Source organism: Leptopilina heterotoma, unplaced genomic scaffold, assembly GCF_015476425.1.
Source record: "Leptopilina heterotoma isolate Lh14 unplaced genomic scaffold, ASM1547642v1 Lhet_169, whole genome shotgun sequence".
NCBI classification, from domain to species: domain Eukaryota; kingdom Metazoa; phylum Arthropoda; class Insecta; order Hymenoptera; family Figitidae; genus Leptopilina; species Leptopilina heterotoma.
Window position 1 is genome coordinate 360,160 of NW_025110885.1, and position 21,909 is coordinate 382,068.

At 26.0% G+C, this 21,909-nt stretch overlaps 4 protein-coding genes across 4 annotated transcripts; 2 read left to right on the forward strand and 2 right to left on the reverse strand.

The window, feature by feature from the left end:
* Positions 1-2,237: 2,237 nt before the first annotated feature.
* Positions 2,238-3,368, reverse strand: LOC122499521. The gene is made up of 2 exons (XM_043607929.1): positions 2,975-3,368; positions 2,238-2,850 (listed from the first exon to the last, which is right to left on the reverse strand). The coding sequence occupies exons 1-2, from the start codon at positions 3,107-3,109 to the stop codon at positions 2,488-2,490; spliced, it is 498 nt and encodes a 165-aa protein (XP_043463864.1). The 5' UTR covers positions 3,110-3,368; the 3' UTR covers positions 2,238-2,487.
* A 522-nt stretch (positions 3,369-3,890) lies between these two features.
* LOC122499520 (dysbindin-like) lies at positions 3,891-6,510 on the forward strand. The gene is made up of 5 exons (XM_043607927.1): positions 3,891-4,254; positions 4,411-4,691; positions 5,541-5,696; positions 5,788-5,928; positions 6,053-6,510. The coding sequence occupies exons 1-5, from the start codon at positions 4,199-4,201 to the stop codon at positions 6,139-6,141; spliced, it is 723 nt and encodes a 240-aa protein (XP_043463862.1). The 5' UTR covers positions 3,891-4,198; the 3' UTR covers positions 6,142-6,510.
* On the reverse strand, positions 6,278-11,285 carry LOC122499518 (protein obstructor-E-like). The gene is made up of 5 exons (XM_043607925.1): positions 10,976-11,285; positions 7,357-7,725; positions 7,091-7,285; positions 6,802-7,000; positions 6,278-6,726 (listed from the first exon to the last, which is right to left on the reverse strand). The coding sequence occupies exons 1-5, from the start codon at positions 11,031-11,033 to the stop codon at positions 6,537-6,539; spliced, it is 1,011 nt and encodes a 336-aa protein (XP_043463860.1). The 5' UTR covers positions 11,034-11,285; the 3' UTR covers positions 6,278-6,536.
* A 3,499-nt stretch (positions 11,286-14,784) lies between these two features.
* On the forward strand, positions 14,785-21,881 carry LOC122499517 (caprin homolog). Its single transcript, XM_043607924.1, has 5 exons — positions 14,785-14,944; positions 16,970-17,545; positions 17,631-18,368; positions 18,548-18,848; positions 20,126-21,881. Exons 1-5 carry the CDS (start codon positions 14,831-14,833, stop codon positions 20,368-20,370), a joined length of 1,974 nt encoding a protein of 657 aa, XP_043463859.1. The 5' UTR covers positions 14,785-14,830; the 3' UTR covers positions 20,371-21,881.
* Positions 21,882-21,909: the final 28 nt, after the last annotated feature.

The window sequence follows — 21,909 nt, forward strand, 5'->3', positions numbered from 1 at the left end:
TGCTCTTTTTGGGAGATAAATTCTTTCTGTATGTTGGAAAAATCGATTTTTACTATCTGTATGTATATGTGTATATAGTAAAAGCTCACCTCCTGTCGCATTATTACGGCTTTCGGAAAAATTTCTTTCCTCATGATTTTTTACAGTTGATATAGTCGTATTTTTTCGTTTTACTAAATCATCTTCTTTTTCCTGTGCTCTAATATGAGATCCATTAAATATCAATTTTCTCTGTTATATGGGGTCGTTAAATTAATTCTCTTTTATATACATAGTGGATATATATATCGAATAAGGAAAAAGATGCTTGCAAAATTTAAATCGAGATGTGCATTTATTTAAAATACTTTTTCACATTATTATTGCTTTTTAGTATTATTTTATGTTTTACATAATTTCTCAATTTGGAATTTTGCAGTTTGCAAATTATAGAAAGGGAAAAAAGTAATATGTGGTTGAAGTTCACGTTTATGATCCAACGATTGGAAGAGAAAAATATTTTTTACTCGGAAAACAATATTTCTGGTTTAATAGAAATTTTTATTTTTTGAATTTTTCAGGCTAGTCACAAGTCAGGGAATTCGGTAAATTCAGGGAAAAGACAGGGAAAATTATATTGGTCAGGCAAATCATAGGAAAAGTCAGGACACTTTTCTAAAATTACTGGAAAAATTGCAAACTTCTAGAATTCCTTAAATATTTTTGAATAGCAATGAATTTTAATGAATGCCTTTAATTTTTCCTTCGGTAAATAATTAAATTTATTTTAAATTAAGCTAAATTTAATTCAATTTAATTTAAATAAATTTAAATTTAACTCAATTCAAATCAATTTAAATTTAATTCAATTTAATTCAAATAAATTTTAATTTAATTCTAGAATAACTTTTTTAAAAGTTAATTAATTGAAATTAATTTAAAAAAGATTTTAGTTCAAAAAAGTTTCAATTTTGAAAAAAAAATGAAATTATAGAAGGTTTTAAACCAATTTTTTTTTAACAATTTCAATCACTATGAAGAACTTTATAATAATAAAATATTTTTTCTAAAGATATTAAAATTTTAAACAATTTTCTTTAGAATCCTGAAAAAATTGTGTTTCTGAGAAATTTGAATTCAATTATTTAAAGATACTTGAACTTTTAAAAAATTGTATTAAAAAATTATTAAATCAATCGGAATTTTATGAAATTGAAATAAAAATAATTAAAGTTAAAGAATTTCATTAGAGATTTCTTAAAAAATCGAATTTTCAAGGAATTTTAATTTAATAATTAGCAAATAATTGAAATTTAAAATTCTGAAAAAATAAGACTTCTAAGAAGTTGAAATTCGATTTTTTTAAAGTTTCTGGAATTTAAAAAATAATTCATTTCCGAATTGTCAAATTAATGGTGAAATTTTGTAAAATTAAAATTGATAATAATTAAATTTGTTAGAGAATTTCATTAGAAATTTTTAAAAAATTAAATTTTTAAGTAATTTTAATTTAATAATTTAGTAAATAATATAAATTTAATATTAAGTAAAAAATAAGATTTCTATAAAGTTTTAATTCAATTTTTTTTAAAGATATTTGAATTTAAAAAACATTCATATCAGAATCATTAAATTAATGGAGAAATTTTGTAAAATTTAATTTAAAAAAAATTATGAAATTTGTTAGAGAATGTCATTAAAGATGTTAAAAAAATCCAATTTTCAAGGAATTTTAATTTAATAATTTAGTATATAATTCAAACTTAAAATTCTGAAAAAATAAGGGTTCTGATTAATTTTAATTCAATTCTATAAAAATACGTAAATTCTTAAAAAAAATTTATTTCAGAATTATTAAATTAATGTAGTTTTTTTGAAATTGAATTGAAAATAATTAAATTTGCTGAAGAATTTCTGTAAAATTAGCTTTTTATAATATTTCAATTCTATTATTTAGAGATATAATTGAACTTTTATAAACAAGTAATTGGATTTTTTTGAAATAATTGATATTTTCTATTTAATTGATATTAATTGATATTATTATATTAAATAATTGAATTTTTCAAAATTTTATTAGAATTTATGAAAATAATCGAGAAAAGTTCGCCATAGTAACTTTTTATTTTTAACTCGTATTTTAATTTCATTAGAGGGGTCAGAGAAAAAGTTAAAATTCTATTTTGAAATCAAATTTTTGTGTCAACTCTGTAGTTGATAAAGAAATATTGTTACAAAAATTTGATTCAAAATTTAGTAAAAAAAAATTTTTTTCAAAATTGGAATAGAAAACAATTTTTTTTCCTTTAAATTGTTTATTATAAACGTGAACTTCGCCAACGTGAAAAATATGACGAAACATTTTTATAATTGTAAAATTTAAAGAAGTGGCTTCTTTTTAGGAATTCAGGAAATCAAATTTCGGAGAGAAATTTAAAATTCTTTTTTTGCACAAAGTATAAATGCAATCTCAAATAGGACAAGTTATTTCTTCCCCCGAAGGTTTTTTCAAAGTACAATTAAAAATTGAAATTTGAAAATAAAGAAATAAAACATCCGTGAATTTAAATTGTTGATTTTTTTAAAGGACACTAACTGATTATTAAATACAATATGAGAGATTTGTTCGCTTAACCGGGTGAAGTGATCTTCAACTTCTGGGTACATCCAAGGTTCGGATATTTGATTATTCTCAAAATTATCGTATTCCTCAATTTCATTGATAGTCTCAATTGTTTTGTATTTTTTCTCTTGCTCCTCATTGTATTCATAATTTCCATACATTGCCAATCTCGATCCAGGAATAACGTCCTGAACCCTTCTAATCTTTCTATTCTCATCCTCCAAATATCTTTGATTAATTTTGCAAATCTGCAAATTACTCATTTATCAAATTTATTCTTCCTGTTTAAAATGAAAAACTGAAATTTGCAGATTTATTGGAAGTGAAATTTTCTTTTTTTTCTAAAACCTATGACAAGAAAAAAAATCTTACCTTAACCCAGAGAGATTGATTTGATTTACGATAGGGATTTCCCGGTTTATATGTCCAAGTTTCGTCTGCATTAAATTTGATGATTTCATAGGCGTTTAGGACTTCTTCGTCGGGTGACGAATCTGGAGATATCATTCTATAACCATCCTACAATATTTAATTCTATAAATGAGATTAAATAATTTGAAATTTACAGAATTATTTTCTGATAAATCTACTTTTTTCCTAATTGTAAATTAAATATTTACAACACTTTCTAGAATGTCTTGGAAAATTTATTATGACAGGAAAAAAGATATTGAAAAGTGTCTTCGAGATACGACGATCTTTTTAACAAATGACAATCAAGTTTGCATTTATTTTTTTCGACTAATTTCAGACAATAAACCTCTGATTTTTTTTAGTTAACTCACAAACTTTTATTTTTACTTCCACGACTCAAAAATTATATTTTTTATTCTTAATTTAATTTACAATTAAATTTACAATTATTTACATCCAGAAACTAATTGTTTAATTTATTATTTATTCTATTTTATACTTTTTTTTATTTGTATTTTATTTCTTTAAAATTTTCCTTTCATTAAAGATTTCCGCAGGATTTTTCTGATGGGAAATTCGAAAAATCTAATTAAATATTAGAATCGGTATAATTACGTTATAAATAAAAAAAGAACATAATTTTAATTACTGATTTTTAATCAAATTTCTTTTTTAAATTTCACATTTCGGTCCAATTTCCCGCGAGAAAAATAGTGCGGAATTATCAGGAACTATCGAAAGGATCCAATCAAAATTGTCGTTTTTATTTGAATAGTATGATGAGATTGGTTCTTTTCAAATTAAGAAACATTCCAGCGAATGAAAATTACACTTTTGTTTTGTACACATTTTACAATGTGAAATGGACTTTAGTGTTAAATTACGCAATTTCTATGAATTGTTTTGAGAAATGTCAAAAACAAGCAAAGAAACTTGGTTTTTATTATAAATGCACTATTTTGAAATGATAATGTTCACTTTGAGGAAAGTGTCAAAATAATTAAACAATTGTGACAAAACGTTGACAATTTAATTTTGTTAATTCTATCTAAATGTTATAAATTGTGCATTTTGGTTATGTTTTTGAAAAATTATTCTTCCACGAAAAATATCGTTAATATTTTTTCAAATAAATCTATTTTATTATTTACTTTAAGTTTCTAGAGTAAATAAACAAGAATAATGTTTGGAACTCTTAGGGAAAAGTTTCATTCTATGCAAGAAGGATTGTCAGCTAGGTACAATATTTTCAAAACAATTACTGTATTACATAACTTTGTTTTTATTTTCGGTATGTTTTTTTTATAATTTGTTATATTCAAAGTTTTTTTATTTTCATATTATTATAATTAAATTCGTTTCTTTTGTATTTTAAACAAGTTTTCTATTTTCAGTATTAGGGGTTTAACAATATCGGAGCCGAAAAAAATAGAGAATGTTAGAAATGTGAATTATAATGCAGGAGCTGATATTCTACATCGTTATCAATTGCAGTGGAATGAATTACATGAATTAGCTGAAGAAAATGCGAAAAATGCTCAAAATGTTGATTTCCTAGTTGCTGGGATTCATCAGAAATTGGAACGAGAATGGAAAAGTATATTGTGCCTAAATAATACATTAGCTGTTATTCCTAAAGTTAATGACACCATTCAAAATCTAATGAGTCAAATAGGTTCGTCTTAACTCTTCAATTTCTATTCAATGTAATGTTAATCAGGGTTGTCACAGGTCAGAGAATTCAAAGAAAAATGAGCGATTTTTAGTAAAAGTACTGGGAAAAATTGAATTTTTAAAATTCATTAAAAAAAAAACTCTGAATTTTGATGTTTTTTTGTATGCCTTATAAACTATGAAATTTCTACAAATTCTAAAACTAAACCTTCAATTTTTTCTACTTCTCTCAATAATTTCTTTTTAAATAACTTAATTCTTGAAGAGCTATCATAAAATTATTATTTGGAAATTATTTAATGAATCACTTTACTTAAATATACCTAAATTAATTGAATTTTACAAGAATTGCGTTTACAATTTTCATAAATAAAAATTAACTTCAAAAGGTTTTAATTTGAAATTTTACAAAATTTCAATTTTGAATTAATTTAAATAGAAATTTTAATAAACTTAGATTTTTCAAAAATTTTAATAATTCAAATTCTTCTGAAATTAGTTACATTTTTTTATATATTATATTTAATTAATTATTAAAAATAATAGATTTATAAAAGAATTTTAGTTAAAAATACTAAAAAAATATTGAATTTTGGAAAAGTTACAAATGATTGCAGAAATTTAATTATTTTCAACCAAAAGTAATAAAATTCTTCGCAGAAATTCAATTATGTTCAAAAATTTTTTTAAAATTCTCATAAAAAGGAAGTTTTTTATGTTTTCGAATAATTTTAAAAAAAACAAAAAATTAAATATTTGTGGCAACCCTTTAAAGTAATATTATTTCTGTACAATATTTACTTTGATAACTATCAATTTTCAATTGTTTTTCTTTTGTCTTATAATATAGAAATTTTACAAGAAATGTTCGAAGACGTTGAACACGCTCTTTTTCAATTTGAAAATCTAAACGAAGAATTAGATTTACAAAATCAACAGGTAGATCAAAGGTACCAATTAACATTGTACAGGGAAAATAAGTCCGCAACATTAAATTCTCTACGAGGTAATTTTTTTAATTCTACTGTCAGATTTTTCTCTAGAATATTTTTCAAAAATTAACAAATAAGTTAATTATTTCTTTTCTTACGTTCTAGCAAAATTTTCCAGCGAACATTCGGAAAAAATAGCTAAACATGAGCTTAAGCAACAGAAAACGATGCAGGAAAGACAAAAAACCTTTGCGGAAGTTTTCGATGAAGAACTAAATCAGTACAAAGCAACTGGTTCAATTCCAAGTAGTTATCTAATTATATTTTCTTTAGATATTACAATTTAGATATAAATTACAGCTTTCAATTTTAATTCAAGACCTGAATTAATTGTCGAGAGCGAAGTTAATTAAACAATTTTCTTTTCTAGAGAGTAGCCGAGTAATGGAAGGACCATCGTTAGATGAAATTGTCCTCGAAACGGATACAACGGATTTCGACGCATTTCTAAAAAGTTAATTGTTATATAGAATACCGTTCATCAACAAATTAGATTTGAGTTTATATACTCTTTTTGTGATATAGAAAAAATAAGTTTTTCATCAAAAATATTTGTCGAATAGGATGAAATGGATAATTGAACGAATAAGGCGAGTAAACTTCCCAAGAAGAAAAAATAATTTATTTTTAATTATCTATACAATATTATTAAGAAAAATAGATGATCTATACATATTTGTACATGAGATATATTTACTTAGCAATAAAATATACAGATAGGATCGAACAAAGACAATAAAACAATTGTTACCAATTAATGGATATGTCTTTGCGAAAAAAATGGAACATTTTACTTATTTTTGGAAAATACATATAAATTAAAAGATATCTTTTTGTATATCTTTCATTAGAATTTAAAATCTTCCGAAATGTGACTTAGATGAAAAAGTTGATTGTTGATTATTTCGTACAAATTGTTGATTTGTTCTGGCTTGTTGGTAATTGTTTGCACCAGCTTGTTGATAGTTTGATCCTCGTTGTTGGAAAGTGGGCGCTGAGTTTTGTAGGAAAGTGTTTGGAACTCGTCTCTCAAAACCCGAATTACTGGGGGGAAAAAATATGTATGGTAACAAGAAGTTTTCTTTAATATTTAAAGTTTTTAGAGAATTTTATACTAACCATCCGGTAACATTTTCAACAGCATCGCAAGTATTTATAAGTTCGTTGAATGCATTTCCTTCGCCACAATTTTGAAGTCGTGGACGTCCATTAACGCAAGTGAAGTAACGCTGACAATCTGAGGGGCTTCTGAAGAATCTCGTTTCTCCGGTGAGAAAACCAGTTTCCTTTGCATTCGGACAACTGAATCCCAAGTAAGCTATTGAGAAAATTTTTTCTTTAGTTCAAAAAATCAATTTTCTAATTTCAATATTTGTTTTCTTATAAATAGAAATTTCCAAATAGAAACCTTCAGCATCACAGTCTTCTACTTGATCAGGCCAATCACATCGATACGTTTTGGAATTGTAGGCTAAACCTTCTGGACAATCGAAAATATATCCCACACCATCGGCGCAATTCATAAATTTACCACAATTCTTCTGATCACCAACTTTGAAGTAACCATACTGATGTGGACAATCTTCGGTTGGTCTCGCTGGTTCTGAAAAGAAAAACAAAAGATAAAATTTCTTCCAGAAAAAATAATTTAAATTTTCTACTTGAATAACTCACGAAGATTTGATCGGCCCAAGCATTCAACATCAATTGGATAACCACAGGGATAATTGAAACGTACATTGGGATTAAATAATAATCCTTCGGGACAAAGTTTTTCTTCACCAACACCATCGATACATTCTATATAAGCATCGCATTGTGAGGGAACTGCAAATCTTCCCGTTCTCTCTGGACACGAGACTGAAGAAGATTTTTCCGTTTGAACATAACGATTTTGATCTATTCGATTAGATCCAAATTGAGATTGAAATTGATTGCCGCCAGTGGTTTTCGCTTGGAATTGTGATTGAAATTGTGACTGCCCACCGAATTGTGATTGCCCCCGATTGTTTGTCGTGAATGGTCGTTGAAATTGACCTCCACCTGTAAAAGGTAACAATTTATTGATTTATTAATTATATTTCCTTAGAGAATGTGACACACACGCACATGAATGATACATTTATAATGTGAACAATTTTATCGATTTCAAGATCGAATTCCAGAAGCAATTTCCGGATGGAGATATTGTATAATTTCCTGTGGTTTGAAGGGTTTCTATTTCTATATTCTTTAAATGAGACGGAAAATAATTTTGAAAAGAGGAATTTTTTTTTATAACCTTCGCTGGACCGGAAACCACGTACTCAGGATGGGTCAGACACTGCGTTGATATTTTAATATCTACTAGTTTTGCACCAACTTTAAACGAAATTTTGAGTTATTGTTAAAAATCTTAAAAGCTTTCGAAAAATGTAAAAATATTTTTTTTTACAGTTTTTATTGTTTTTTTGAGTAATTTTACGTGAACTGATGGAAGTAAAAAAAATTAGATTTGCCAATACTTTTAACTACATCAAGAAAATAAATTTCAATGCAGTGAAACCTGTCGGAATGCAACTCGATTTTTTAAATTTTATTAGAGTAAAAAATCCTTAAAAAATTGTTTTATAATTTAGTTTTGTAATATTTTTTGCAATATTCAGAAACTATAAGTAAAACTAATTCTTGTTGGACATTTCTGAATACAAAAAATTTTTAAAATAGAGTTGCATTCCGACAAGTTCGACTGTATTCCATAAAATTGTTTCTGCACGGAGAGAGAATAATTATTAAATTTTGTAAAAAGTATTTTACAAATTGGGCAAAAAGTGCGACAAAGCGAAATTTTGATATAAAAAATACTAAACTTTAAAAGAAATTCTATTAAATTTAGTAAATTTTGTATTAAAATTTAATAATAATTCTTGATATTTAATATAACTGTTCTAAATTTCACAGAAGTTTTTTTAAAATTGATTATTTTTTCATATAAAAATTTCGCTTTGTTGCATTTTATCACCAATTTGTAAAATACTTTTACAAAATTTAATATTTATCCTCTCTTCGTGTGCAGTAATTTTTTGAGAGGAATTCAACAGTTAGAAAATATTTTGAGCCTTTTTAAATTTTTCTTTTTCTCAAAAATTATGATTTAAAATTAGTTAAAAAAATAAACGAGTTAATTTTCAAAGAAAATAATTGAATAAAAATGATATTTTTTCGAATTTGCAGAATATAAACAGTTTATTAAAAAAAAAATGCTTCAAAATTAATAAAAATCAATTTTTTCATTCGGGAATTTTTTTGTGGATAAGAAAAAAAATATTTTCTACAAAATTACACGTGGATATCAAAATCTACCAATTTTTATGAAAAATAAAAAATCAAAAAGGCTGAAAATATTTTCTCACCATTGAATTTCTCTCCAAAAATTACTGAAAAAACAATTTTATGGAATATTTAAACTTAATCAAATTTTAATATCATTTTACTAAATTTTATATAATTTTCTTCAATGCTTAGTATTTTTGATATAAAAATTTCTTTTTATCGCATTTTCTCCCCAGATTGTAAAATACTTTTACAAAATTGAATATATTTATTTTCTGACCGTGCGTGTCGAAACTAAATTTTCAAAAACCTAAATTTAAAAATGAAAAACTGAATTTCTTTTAATGTATAAATTCAAAAACCCCGATTAGAATATGTAAACCATTTGAATTTGGTTAACATCTTCTAGTATTGAGTTTCGGATCGACTCAAAATTAAATTCAGTCTGTTATTTTAATTTTGAGTCGACACGAAATTAAATTCAGTCTGTTAATTTAATTTTGAGTCGACACGAAATTAAATTCAGTTTTTTAATACAGTTTCGAGTCGACACGAAATTAAATTCAGTCTTTTAATTTAGTTTCGAGTCGTCATGAAATTAAATAATTCCGGCAAAAAATATTGATGATTTCACTTCTTTTTTTACAATATATTGAGAAAACAATTGACCCAACCTGAGTATGGATTCTAGTCTCCGGCGTAAATAAAAATCTAACCAGCGAAGAGTAAATTTTCCATTCTTTTTTTTCCTAAAGATTAATTATTTCGAAAATTGACATATTGCATTTTCTTTTAAACATACGCAAAATGAATGTTTCAAAAAAATAAGTAGGTTGTCTTTTTAAGGTGAAGGACAGATTTTTGTCAGGGGGACTTTTACTCGAGAGTTTTTGTATTGGCGCGACGACATCGCAGGACAAGAGCATAGACAGGAATCATCTTCACTTGTCTGACCTCTAGAAAGGTTTAACATTCATTAATATATTATTCAACTTATGTAATATCTCAACTCGGCCCAACTTTAATGTCGTAAATATGAATAGAATAAAATTTTTTAAAATATTTTTAATCTTTGAAAATGAAGTTTTCTTCATAAATTTTAATTCTTTATTAATTTTCAAATATTTTAAATTTTAAAATATTTAAAAATACTCTTTTTCACTAAATAAATTTAATACTAAATAAAATACTTTTTCATGTATATTAGAATAGAAAATCGATTGACATTATCGTTCGATATTGAGTTGATATTTTGAATCGATATTGAGTTGAAAAACTTGAAATTAAAAGTACTGAATTAATTATTATTAATGTAAATAATATTACATTAAAAATTATGTTAGGATTATGTTAATTTTCACTGAGAATCCGGGACGACTTTATACGTTAGTTGCTTTGTGGGTGGTTCGATTAATAAACATTTTTATTGCTTTGATTTAATTTAGAAAAATTTATTCACGAGGGGGAAGAATTATAGTTTCAATTTGTAAGAATTGGCAATTTTTAACAATTGACAATTTTTAATAAATAATTGACAATTCGAAACAAATAATTGCCAATTTGTAAAAAATAAGTAATTATTTATCTTATTATAAATATTTATTACATCTCTATTTCACGTATCTATGGAAAAATGTCAAAGCGTGTCAATCGATCATTTACATTATTTTCATATTAATTAAACTTTTATACATTTTTAATAACCTTTCATCTGATAAACACTGATTGAAAAAGTATTTTAATTTCTCAGAATATATTAAATCTTAACTGTATTAATTAATATTATTTATATCAATGGAAAATTGAGTGTACAATAATGTACAAATTCAAATTGAGGAAAAAAAAAGATTGTAATTGATAAAGTTTTGGATAAAATCGATAAAATAAATTAAATAAATTTGGGTAAAATTGATAAAACAAATTTGGATTGAATCGATAAAATAAATTTGGATAAAATAAATAATAAAATTAATCGACATACATGTGTTTAATCCTAGAATGGAGCAAAGAAGAAGAATTGAGACCGGCTTCCGGATCATCTTGGCCGATGAAGAAAGGAAATGACTCTTTGAGGGAAACACTCGCAGTTAATCGTATATCTCGTCGAGGAAAATGCGTTATACCTTTGATGATTTCAAAATGTAAACTAGTCGCATCTTCTTCACCTTTCGTGACTTTTATTACCTCGGACGAGAAAAAAGTGAGAGTATCATCTTTGCCAATCCAACAGAATATGGGAGGGGTCTATATAATACTTGAAGACAACCCATCCACCAGGAGAGATATATTGATGTATGCGTGAAGAGGGTAAATCTAGAGAATGAATGATGTAAGTGTATATATAGATAAATGATAAAAATGGATAAACCTTTAAAATGTGTGCTTTTCCATTCAGAAAACGTATATACATACAATAATCACATTATATAGAAATGCTATTCGTATTCATGAGCAAGTGGCGAGGATGAATCAGTTTTTAAATTAATTCCTTCATTCTTTTCTCAATGACCTCTAAAAAGTTTTAATTTCCTCAAAAAAAAAAAAGATTTTTCAAATTCTTTTTAAATTTTTCATCATTTTGTTCTTATTTCACTTTCATTTTATTTATTCATTTAAAATTTCTTTTAAATTTATAAAAAAAAAGAATTATTTTTATTTTTAAAAATTTATTTTTAAAAAATTATTTTTATTCGGGCCTTTTTTTTATTGATTATTTACAATTCTTACAAAAATTTCCAATGGAATGCATAAACATAATTAAAGATTTATTGAATTTATTAACTAAAATTCTAAAGTCTATTGAAACTTGAAAATTTTGTTTAATTCTTTTTAAAATTAATATATTAAAACGTAAGCAATATTATGGAAAGATAAAATTAAATTTTGATACAAAAATTTATTACATAAATATAATATTAAATTTGTCATTTAAAATTATGACGATTACGTAAATCGGTAAAAGTAGGAAAGATGAAGACGTTATACTAATTGTCAATTTTGTTAGCGCAGTTGTTTATATTATGCATTTTGGGCAAAGTACTTTTTAATTTATACGATTCACTTTAATTAAATTCAAATCATAAGTGAATTTTCTTAGAATTTATATAATTTTTAGTATCAAAAAAATTTGATTTTCAAAAAGAAAAAAAAATCCAAAGCTGCTTATACATTGACAAAAATTTTATTTGATTCCAATAACCGATTACTTGTCTATTATCAAAAAATTATTTCCCTGAATTAAATAATTTTTATTTAAATCAAATTGTATTTGAATTAATAATTTCAGTATTTGAAGCAAATATCATTTAATTGATTCAAATAAAAATTATTTGCTTTATTTAATTATTTACTTATCAATATTTATTTGATAATAGACAAGTAATCCGTTATTTTAATTCAAATAAATTTTTTTTTCGTTGTATTTGTTTTTTAATACAGAACTTCTAAAATTTTGTATGAAAATAATTTTCCATTTATTAATTATAACTTTGAATTAATTACAATTCGGAATTAATTATAATTCCGTTTTGCCCTTTTGATTACGAAAGAACAAGAAAACTGGAATTGCTATAAGTTATAGAACGAGATTAATTTTGGAAAGTCTCAAGGTTTTTGGCCTGAGGTTAAATTTCAGTTAGTAAAGAAAAACTTTTTGTTGAACGATTCCTTTTATTTTTGAAGAAAAATGGTAAATTTCGATAAATTTAATATTATTGTTCTTTTTATTTATGCAAATCTATATAATTAATCGTTGTATTCCGGTAATCTGTTCGTAATTTGAAGTTAGTTTGTTTTTTTGCTTCTTAACTTTTTTAATAATTTTTCTTTTTAAATATTTTCAATTTTAAAATTAATGTATTGAAAATCATTGAATTCTGGAAAAGAATTTTGTCAAAACATTTGAGAATAATTAAAATTTCTTCGAACAATTTTATTATTTATGAAAATAATTTGAAGAATTTTTTTAAAATTTTTAGAAAATAATTAAATTCTTCTCAAAATTTTATTAAAATATAGAAAATAATTAAATTCTTTCGAAGAATTTCTTTAAGTTTCTTTGAAAATAATGTAGTTTTTTGAATAATTTTAATTGAAAATTTGGAAAATAATTGAAATAAAAAAATAATTTAATTCGTGCTATGAATTTTACTACTTATAAAAATAATTGAATTGTTTTGAAGGATTTATTTATATTTTAGATAATAGTTGAATTTTTTTGAAAACTATTATTACAAATTAAAAATAAATTTCATGAAATGTTATTAAAATTTTGTTGGAAATAATTGAATTCTTGCGAAAAATTTTATTAAAATTTTTGAAAATTCTAATTGAATTCTTTTTGAAGAATTTCCTAATTTTTTTTTTAAATAATGGAGTTTCTTTAATAATTTTAATTAAAAATATTAAAAATAATTAAATTTTTGCAAAAAATTTTACTATTTATAAATAAAATTGAATTGTTTCGAAGGATTTATTAGAAGTTTAGAAAATAATTGAATTTTTTCGAAAATTTTTGAATTTTTGCAAATAATTTTACTATTTATAAATAAAATTTAAGTGTTTCGAAAGATTTATTAAAATTGTAGATAATAATTGAATTTTTAAAAAATATTTTATAACGAATTAAGAAAAAAATTGAATTCCTTCATGAAATTTTTTTTGGAAAATAATTTAATTTCTGCAAGGATTTTACTATTTAAAAAAATTAATTGAACTGTTTCGAAGGATTTATTAAAATTTTAGAAAATAATTATATTCGCTCGTGAAATTTTAAAATAATTGAATTTTAGCAAAAAATTTTACTATTTATGAAAATAATTGAATCCTTACGAAAAATGTTATTATTTATGAAAATAATTGGATTTTTGCAAAGAATTTTATTAAAATTTTTGAAATTAATAAACAAGAAATAATTAATAATTAAATTAGTTAATAAGTGAATTTTTTTTTAAGTTTGAATCTGAAATTATTCAAAAATGCATATTTAAAAATAAAAAATTTTGTAATTTGCATAATAATAAGAAAATGAACATCACGTTCCGCTCGCAACATTTGCTAGTTAAATATTAATTAATAAACTTTTGAGATAAATATTTTTAGAAAAAGTTTGTCACGTAAATTGAAAATATGTGACAAAATTAAATATGTAATTTTTTATATGTATGCTTTTAGTATTGTTTTTTAATTTTCCCCAAAAAAGGAAATCTAATGAAGTTTATTAAATATTTCAGAAATAGAGACGAGGATTTTATTTTAATGTTTAATAAAAAAAATTGTTAACAACATACTTGGATGTACGATCGGAAGCATACTAACAGGCTGTTTGATTATTTGCGGAATTAATTGGTAAATTGAATAAATATCTTTTTATATTTACAATTCTAGCATTAGGTACTTTAAAAATATAATTATTTACTATTCATTTGGTAATTTTTTTCAACTAAAATAATATTTTCTTGTGGAGATAAATAAGTAAACTATTTCAAAAATCGTGTTTCAATATTTATAAAACTGTTTAAATTTGAGAAAAAATATAAAGTTTTTGAATATTTGATGTATATACTTAAAAGATTGTAAATTATTAAAAAAATTTTGAAATAAGTTTCTACCGTATTCTATACCGTTTGTACTTAGGTTAACTTCCGTTCAAGGTAAAATTGTCTATTGTTGTTTTTGAAGGAATTTATAATTCACATTTTGGCGGTCGGAAGTGATGATTGTTTATTTACAGATTCTGATTGGTTGATCCCACGATTTGTCGTCTGCGCAATGGCACTTGCGCTGTCTTTTTCATTGTGTTTTCCAGTATCCAGTTCGCATTTGTTGCCCGTGAAGGATGCCTTCTGCCAACCCTAAACTAGAGAAACAGGCCTCTACGGAGGCCGTTGATCCAATTCGCCAAGCGGTTATTGTTATCGAGCACAAGATCCGGAATCTCGAGAAACGCAAGGTAATTTCTTCATTTTAATTTGAATCTCGTGTTTGCGAAAATCCGGCTTTTTTACTATCTGTCATCCGCGGCATCTACTAGGATCCGCCATCTTTCGGTGAACCATGTGCTCAAAGCACTGTAATTCACGTCAAATTTACTGATTTTATCCAATTTTATTCATTCTTCATTATACTTTTCAATAATGTATATCTTTATCAATTATCTGATTATAATGAAGGGTTGATTTTATTCGACGATTATCGTTTTCTACGCGCTGCCGCTACCTCGACGTCATGGCGGTGCTTTTCTGCACATCTTTTTTTTTAATATAACCAGCGCCGCGCTCGAATGCCCCATTCTATAAAACCGGCATCTGTTTTTTAAAATGTGAATTTACAATTATTTGACCTTTAAATATTTCCAATTGTCAATTTTAATTTGTTCTCATGTTTGGAAAGAATTGAATACGACTTGCCCTCCTTTTTTTGCGCAAGTACCTCCCCTCTTTCTCCCTTTTCCTGGAAGTATGTTCATACAATCCCTATTTCCTGGGTGTTAATAAACAAATGAATGCCCTCTGTTACGTTTATTGCATCACAGTTTGTATATTCCTTGTTTTCGCCTTGAGAAATAAGGGAATTGAGTATTGTTTTCATATTCGTATATATTCTAGAATATTCACTTTCAACGCCTGAAATTGATGAATTATTTTTCAAAGTTTTCTTTGTTGGAATATTTTCTAATACAGGGTTGCCAAAGGTCAGGGATTTTTATTAAAAGTACTGGAAAAAAATTTAATTTTTAGAATTCATAACAAAATTATGAATTTTTGGGTCTTTTTTTGTTTACCTCATAAAACTATGAAATTACCACAAATTCTAATACAAAACCCGTAATTCTTCTCCAAAATTTAATTATTTTAAAAAAATTTCCTTATTTCAATGATTCACATCTAATATTTTAATAAAATTTTCGAAAAGAATTCATTTATTGATAAAATTCTACTCAAACATTTAATTATTTTTATAAATAATAAAAATTTCAGAGGAATTCAATTATTTACAAATTTTTTATCAATTTCTTCACAATAATTCAATTATTTTTATAAATAATGAAATCAAGGATTCAATCATTATCATAAATAATTCAATTAGAAATTCAATTATTTTCATAAATAATAAAATTCTTTGCAGGATTTCAAGTATTTTTAATCAATTTCCCGTCAAATTCAATTATTTAAAAAAAATTTTATCAAAATTCTTTGAAAAATTCAATTAAATTAAAAAATGTTGATAAAATTCTTTATGAGAATTTAACTTTAATAAGCATTCAATAAATTATTTATTTTTGTATTTAAATAATTGTAAAATTTTCTTAAAATCTTTGAAAATCCGAATTTTTCATAATTTTAACTAAAAATGGATTTGAAATTTCTCAAAGAACTTTGTCAAAAATTATTAAAAATTATTTTTCAAAGAAGAAGATTTAAGGAACAGTTTTAGTTAAAAATACTAGAGTATAATAATTGAATTGAAATGATGAAAATAATTTTAAAGAAGTTACAGTAACAATATTCTTAGAGTAATAAAACAATGATCTTATCACTGGGTCATCTTTAATTATTATAAAAATAAAACACAAAAAATCGATCACTCTGAGTAATCGATTTCTTTATGTTCTATAATAATATTTTTCTAAGATATAGTTCAAAAGGTTTGAATTTGAAATTATTAATTATTAATTATTTTGTCGCAATGAATTATCATATTGTTCTAATTATGAAAAATATAAGCGTTTTTTAATTACATTTTCTTTTGATTTAACGTTAATTGAATTTAATGAAAGTATTTTGAAATACTGATTAACACTCGAGATTTAAATTTACTTTCGGAAATAATTAATTTTAAATGATTTACTAATTCGACTTTTAATTAATTTTCATTTCGCTCTTTTATTAAAGCGAAGAAAAGTCTGATTTTAGGCGTTTATTTGTCAACTTGATGAATTTTTGTGAAATATTGATTTTTCTCTTTTGTATTGCAGGGGAAACTAGAATCCTATAAGGATCTGCAGAAAGGCGGCGGGGAGCTAAATGCAGATCAAAAAACGGCAGTGGCTAAGTATGATGAGGTCATACAGACGCTGGACATTACTCGGGATTTACACAAATCAGTTCAAGGAATCGCCAATGACGCCGTTAAGCAACAAAAGAAGCTTGCGCGCAAGGAGGCCCTTGAAAGAATACAACAGGATATTGGAAAGGTTCGAGAAGTTTTACTCATTCAGGACACGTTGATGAAAATGGGCACAGATAGTGTGCGTGAGGACTTTCTTGCTGGCAAGAACGGAGCTATCAAATTGACGGACGACGATTTAACGGCATTAGACAGTTTATTCAACGAAGTGACGATCAGCAACAAGAGGGATAACAGTAGTTCAACTACAATTGGTCAACAAACGCAAAAAGTTGCCGAACATTTCGTGGCAATTGTTGAAGGCAAACAGCGAGACTTTGAAAAAGTTGGAATCTCCTATCTTAAACTTAAAGAAATTATTGCATCGATTACACAATGCGGTTACTTCGATCAGGTTCAAGATAACGAAACGACTGAAGCTGTGGTAAGTAAATTCATTCATTAATAATTAAAAAAAATGAAATAATTCTGCGTTGAGTAAATTTTAAATAGTCGAAAATTATTCACAGAAAACGGAAGAAGAGACGGAAGTTCAGGCTGATGAGGAACCGGTTCAGAAACAAAACAGCGAGGAATTTAATTCTAACGAAAGGCACATTCCACCGGCCGACTCTGCAATGCCAATTACTAATTTCGTTCAAATAACGCCTCATCCTGTTGTCTCTGTCGCTGCTCCAGTGTCAGGTCAAGTGCCAGTTCTCGGACAACAAATTCCACCGCAAACGAACGCTACGATGGATTCATCGTATTATTCGAACGCTGGTAATTTCGTCCCTCCACAACAGCAGCAGCAACAACAACAACAGCAGCAGCAATCGCAGCAACAGTTGCAAGCGCCGAGAATTAATGATGTTATTGGTACGCCGAATTTCTTTTTCCTTCAGGAGTCCGAATTGGATTCTCCAGACGTTACGCCGCAACCACCAACTCCGCTTATTCCTGTCAACGCTCCCATTCCCACTCAAACATTTACCAATCAAAACTTCTCTTCAACTCCCGTTGTACCGCAACCAGTTCTTTATCAACATCCCGCTCAACCACCAGACATGTCACACATTCCAGGATTTGCCAATCCAAATCCCCCACCTCCAATTCCCATGCCACCCTCTCATCAGCAACCAAATATGCAATACAGTCCTCAACATCCGACAGGCTTTCAACAGCCACAGGGACTCTCGCAAATCAACCAGACGCAATCTCAAGTTTACGATCAGCATCAACAGGACAATCAAGATCAAGCGGTCGATGTAAGTATTTATTTATCAGGATTTTTAAGGTGAATCAGAATATTCTTTAGGGTCGGGGAAAAAGTTAAAATTTTGTCTGGAAATCAGGGAAAAACGAAATTAATTTTTTGTGGCAACCTGGTTTGGAATTCTTACTTTTCATCAGTTTGGATAGTTTTATATTTATTCCATAATTTTAGGAGAAGGATCAGAATCACGGAGAGCCAACGTCCAGGGATGGTGAACTTAATCAACAAAGTGAAACTGTTGATTGGGGACAAATGTCGGAAGGTGCTGGTGACTGGTGTCAGCCGGATCAGTCTCAAGACTCTTCGCAGGATCAGCAGCAATCATCGCAGCAGAACTGGGGAGATCAACAACGAAGTGGCTACAGAGGCAGAGGTGGCAGACGTGGTAACACAAATGGATACGCTGGTAGAAACAGGGGAGGAGGAGGCGGCTATCAACAAAATGGACGCAGCAGTACCGGAAGTGGTCAAGGTATATTTATTTTTTCAATAACTGCCACGAAATAATACATTTTTTAAAAATTAAATCAAATTTTTAAAACATTGTTTAACACTCTCTTCGATCTGTCAATTTCTAGTCGAAATAATTGAGATTGGATTCGACTCGAAATATTGACATTTGATTTGTAGCATGAAATAAAATTATGTTGATAATTTCACGTATCGTTCACAACAACAAAAACTTATTATTTACTATTTTTTCACGATTTACTACTTTTAGATTTGTTACACTAATAAAAGCTACTTTTTTCTTTTTCTTTTGAAAATTTCAAAAAATTTTAATTCACTACCAGTTAGAATAAAAAGATTATTCTACAAAATTTAAATAAAATTAATAGAAACAATTCAATTATTAGCAACAATTTTTCGAAATTCAATTATTTTCAATATTTACTATTTTAATAAAATTTCCCATAAGAATTTAATTATTTTCTAAAATTTTTATAAAATTCTTCTCAGAAATTCAATTATTTTCATAAAGTTTTTCGAAAAAAACAATTAATTTTTTTAAAAATATTATAAAATAATTCGCAAAAATTTAATTATTTTCATAATTAATAAAACTTATCGCAGGATTTCAATGGTTTTTAATACAATTTAAAAAGAATTCCCCGAAATTATTTAAAATATTTTAATTTCTTGTGGAAAAATGAATAAGAATTTAAATATATTTACCTAATTAACAAAAAATTATCCAAGTTTTGAATGTAATTTAAATTGGAAATTATGATAAAAATAGTATTTTAAAAAATTTTAATTGAAATGTTTTTAAGATAATTAAATTTCCGTAAATTAATTAAAAAAGATTAAATTATATTTTCAATTTGTTTGGAAATTTATTTTAATTTAATTGAAATAAATTTTATTTTTTCAAGAATTTTTTTTCTACTTTTAATAATTATTTTTAAATACCTATAATAATATTTTTCAATAAAAATTAAAATTTGGAAAATTATTGAATTTCTGACAAATTTAGAATTAAAATTATTAGCAGTATAAGAAAAAAAAATAAATATTTTTTATGAAAATGGGAAAAAATTAGGGAAATAAAATGCAGAATTAAATTTTTGAGAATCGTCTAAAACGAGTTTTTCTAGTCGTGAAATTTAATTTTTCAATAACTACTTTTTTAGTACTTTTTTCGATCTTAAAGGTACTTTTTGCTAATTTTTAAAAATTAATTATCAATTGCAAAATCTGTAATTTCTTCTTTAAGTAAAATTGCGAAAAATAAAATATTTTTTCCAGGTTCGTACTACCGAAATGAAAACAGTAGCTATCAGCAAAACGGTTATGGTCAACGGAATTCAAACTGGAGCAGCGAAGGTAGCGGCGGTTATAACAGTGGATTCAAGAGAGGATCTGGCGGCGCTCGAGGTGGAAATCGTGGTGAACGTGGTGGCATGGACCGAGGTGGTCGAGGTGGACAATTCCGCGGTGGTAATCAACGAGGCACTAGTAATCGTGGTAGTTATTCGAACCGTAGCAAGTAACAATAAAATTTCATCATTCAACATATTCAACATCCTACTTTTGAAAAGTCAAAGTCATTAAGCTGTGTGTTTGTATAAGAGAAACGAGAAAAACAAACGTCAAACTAGGAAAACAATTTTAAAACCAACACAAAAACGAAAATAATATAACGCCTTAATGAATAATGTAAAGTAACTTTTATTAATTGTGATATGACTAAAAGAGAGTATTCTCTGTAAAATGATAAAGTGTTAAACACGTCTAATCATACTTTACATGAGTTTTGATCAAATTCGTTTGGATAATTGTCAAGTCATTGAAAAGAAAAATCGTATTTTGATAATTCAATTGACAAGTCATTTAAAAACGTGCAACTTACGGCTTTGAGCATTTTCATTGCTAGGTCATTGAAATGAAAATATTAGCGTTTGAATTTTTGAAAATAATGTTACTCTCAGTATAAAAAAAAAGACGACGACGAAGAACGACAACGTTTAAAAAAACAAAAAGTGTACCAGATCGGCTAAATGCAGAAATGTCAATACACCACGCAAGTATTACTGTGTTGTGACAGAAGGCAGTTTTCACAGGGCAACAATAGCTGATCGACAAAGATTAGAAAAAAAAATAATTTTATTATAAAAAAATACAAAAAAAAAAGATAATGAACATATGAATTTAAGCGCATTTCAAACAAACACACAGAAATGTATTTAATAAATGTTAAGATGATCGTTGAGAGTTGGCGATCAGCACCGGCCTCTCTTCGTCTTGCGACGCATTGTTCTAGAGAATTTTTTCTAAAAAAAAAAAAATAAATAAATCTTAACAGAAACGAGATTGTAGAGCAATGCTTGTTTTCCTCATGGTCTGCGACTACTTTAACTTTAGTATTCATGGTCTCAATGTAATTTTTTTTTCTTAAATTGAGACGCATTGTGGTATTCACGAATCGACGACCATGCACGTAGAATTTTGTAATTTAATAACTAGTTGAGTTTCTTTATTTTCTTTCTCTTTTATATATATATTTATATATATATATTGTTTTTATTTAGAAAAAGTATCGCTCCCCTCCTGTGACTGTTTAAACCGCGGTATTCTGAAATTCTTTAGAATTATGAGCAATGTTGACAAAACGATGAGATTTTTTATGAGTGCTTTATTGAAAAATCATGTACGCGAAGAAAATTTTTACAATCTTACCTGATTTTTCATTGAAAGCAGGAAAATGTGAAGTTACAAGAAAGAAGATTATTTTTAAAAAAATGCAAAGAAAAAGCGAGAATGCAAAGTTTTAGCATGTAAGTCGATTCGAATTACTTTTTTTTTCGTTTCACCAGTGTCATTTGAAGAAACAAAAAAAATTACGCCGCCAAAAATATTTCACGCTCATTACCAAACGAACTATCGAAACTACTCAACGTATTTCGTTTGTACATTTGTGTTTAATCACCATTTGCTTCAGTTATGTTCGATTATTCTATGACTATTATGTATCTTCCAAATAAAGATCCAATTCAACATTAAATTTAGTATTTTTCGATAGAAAATTTCTT

Coding starts and splice junctions, on each gene's coding strand:
- LOC122499520 (XM_043607927.1), top strand. CDS start 4,199: ATGTTTGGAACTCTTAGGGAAAAGTTTCATTCTATGCAAGAAGGATTG. Junction 4,255..4,410: donor CAAGAAGGATTGTCAGCTAG/GTACAATATTTT, acceptor TTCTATTTTCAG/TATTAGGGGTTTAACAATAT. Junction 5,929..6,052: donor AGCAACTGGTTCAATTCCAA/GTAGTTATCTAA, acceptor TTTCTTTTCTAG/AGAGTAGCCGAGTAATGGAA.
- LOC122499518 (XM_043607925.1), bottom strand. CDS start 11,033: ATGATCCGGAAGCCGGTCTCAATTCTTCTTCTTTGCTCCATTCTAGGA. Junction 7,001..7,090: donor AGAAGACTGTGATGCTGAAG/GTTTCTATTTGG, acceptor TTTTCTCAATAG/CTTACTTGGGATTCAGTTGT. Junction 6,727..6,801: donor GTTGAAAATGTTACCGGATG/GTTAGTATAAAA, acceptor TTTTCCCCCCAG/TAATTCGGGTTTTGAGAGAC.
- LOC122499521 (XM_043607929.1), bottom strand. CDS start 3,109: ATGATATCTCCAGATTCGTCACCCGACGAAGAAGTCCTAAACGCCTAT. Junction 2,851..2,974: donor ATCAATCTCTCTGGGTTAAG/GTAAGATTTTTT, acceptor AGTAATTTGCAG/ATTTGCAAAATTAATCAAAG.
- LOC122499517 (XM_043607924.1), top strand. CDS start 14,831: ATGCCTTCTGCCAACCCTAAACTAGAGAAACAGGCCTCTACGGAGGCC. Junction 14,945..16,969: donor GGAATCTCGAGAAACGCAAG/GTAATTTCTTCA, acceptor TTTGTATTGCAG/GGGAAACTAGAATCCTATAA. Junction 18,369..18,547: donor ATCAAGATCAAGCGGTCGAT/GTAAGTATTTAT, acceptor CCATAATTTTAG/GAGAAGGATCAGAATCACGG.